General features: G+C 67.8%; 2 protein-coding genes across 2 annotated transcripts in view; one reads left to right on the top strand and one right to left on the bottom strand.

The window, feature by feature from the left end:
- The window catches only part of Eif3g (eukaryotic translation initiation factor 3, subunit G), a 3,997-nt gene extending 3,886 nt beyond the window's left edge, over window positions 1-111 (top strand). Inside the window, exon 10 of the mRNA XM_013033932.1 lies at window positions 13-111. Coding sequence (XP_012889386.1) covers window positions 13-111 — 99 coding nt within the window. The remainder of the gene's footprint in view (window positions 1-12) is intronic.
- A 423-nt stretch (window positions 112-534) lies between these two features.
- The window catches only part of LOC105999046 (suppressor of SWI4 1 homolog), a 5,712-nt gene continuing 5,011 nt past the window's right edge, over window positions 535-1,235 (bottom strand). The window contains exon 11 of the mRNA XM_013033931.1: window positions 535-1,233. Within this exon, the coding sequence (XP_012889385.1) occupies window positions 753-1,233 (481 nt within the window). The 3' untranslated portion in view covers window positions 535-752. The remainder of the gene's footprint in view (window positions 1,234-1,235) is intronic.

The raw sequence follows: 1,235 nt of genomic DNA, 5'->3' as shown, positions 1-1,235 counted from the left end.
GCCCCCTCGCAGTCCCCTCAGGCTCCGCCCCTGGCCGTGCTCGCCACGCCTCCGGGCTACGCCCCTTCCGGGCCACGCCCCCTCCCGTCAATCTGCCACTGCACACCTTGAACCTCCCAGCTCTTAAAAGCCGCCCAACCTGCTTGTCCCAGATTCCCGGGTCCCCCTTGCCTGGGACGCGGCCCGGCTCCCCCTGTGCCCTTGGTCACCACACTGCCTATTTGGGGTCCACGGAGCCCCCGCAATGGGGGGGTGCTTGAGGGGTTCTGACCCCACATCTCATCCTTCATTCCCTCCAGGCCATCCACCAACTGAGGCACGGCTCTGCTGGACCCTGGATGAGAAAGCCTGCGCAAGCGCGGTCGCCGAGGGCAGTAAAGAAGGCACAAAGCAGCTTGTGTGTGTTTGGCTTCATTGTGTTGGGGTGCAGGGTGGGGCGGGGTGCCAGTCCTGCTGGGGCTCGAACCCAGAGCCTGGTGTTGTCCTTGAGCTGTTTTGCTCAAGTCTGGCTCTTCTGCCGTCTGAGTCACAGCTCCGCACTTCTGGCTTCCTGGTCATTAACTGGAGATAGTTGTCTCTGAGCTTTCCTTTCCCCAGCTGGCTTTGAACCTTCGTCCTCAGCCTGAGTGGCTGACAGGTGTGGACCCTGCCTGCCCCTGTCCCAGCCCAGGGGTCTGAGCATGGGGTGGGGGGTGCTCTGGCTGTCTTTGGGGAGGAAGTGGCTGAAGGGCCACGTCAGGGTCCAGGGCCTGTCACCCTGCCTTGTCACTGTCGCAGGGGCCTGTGGAGAGCAGCAGGCTGGGCCGGGCTTCGGGGCTGGCCAGCGCAGGGAGAGGCTGGTCTTGGCCGGGACGCTGGTCCCGCAGGTCCCGCCCCGCCCTGCAGGCTGGGCAGCCCAGGCTGGGCACCACGGCCATGTAGAGCAGCGGGTGGATGCACATGGCAAGGGGCACCAGGCCCCGCGTCACCTGGAAGCCCAGGTAGGGCCCCAGCTCCAGCGCCCGCACCGCCTGGGCCTCGTCCGCGAAGCTGGGGCAGCGGGCCAGCCAGCGCTGCCGGGCGGCCACGTTGAGCACGCGCAGGACCAGGTAGGGCACGTAGGAGCTGGCGTGCACCGCCACGCCCGCGGCCACCAGCAAGGCCACGCGCAGCTTCTCGGCGGCCGACATGCTGTGGCTGCGCAGCACGGCGCGGCCCAGGGCGCCGAAGGCCAGCAGCGTGAGCAGCAGGGGCAG

This window comes from Dipodomys ordii, unplaced genomic scaffold (assembly GCF_000151885.1).
Source record: "Dipodomys ordii isolate 6190 unplaced genomic scaffold, Dord_2.0 Scaffold180, whole genome shotgun sequence".
NCBI classification, from domain to species: domain Eukaryota; kingdom Metazoa; phylum Chordata; class Mammalia; order Rodentia; family Heteromyidae; genus Dipodomys; species Dipodomys ordii.
Note: the sequence above shows the minus strand (reverse complement) of the source record. Positions and strands in the feature narration are given on the sequence as shown.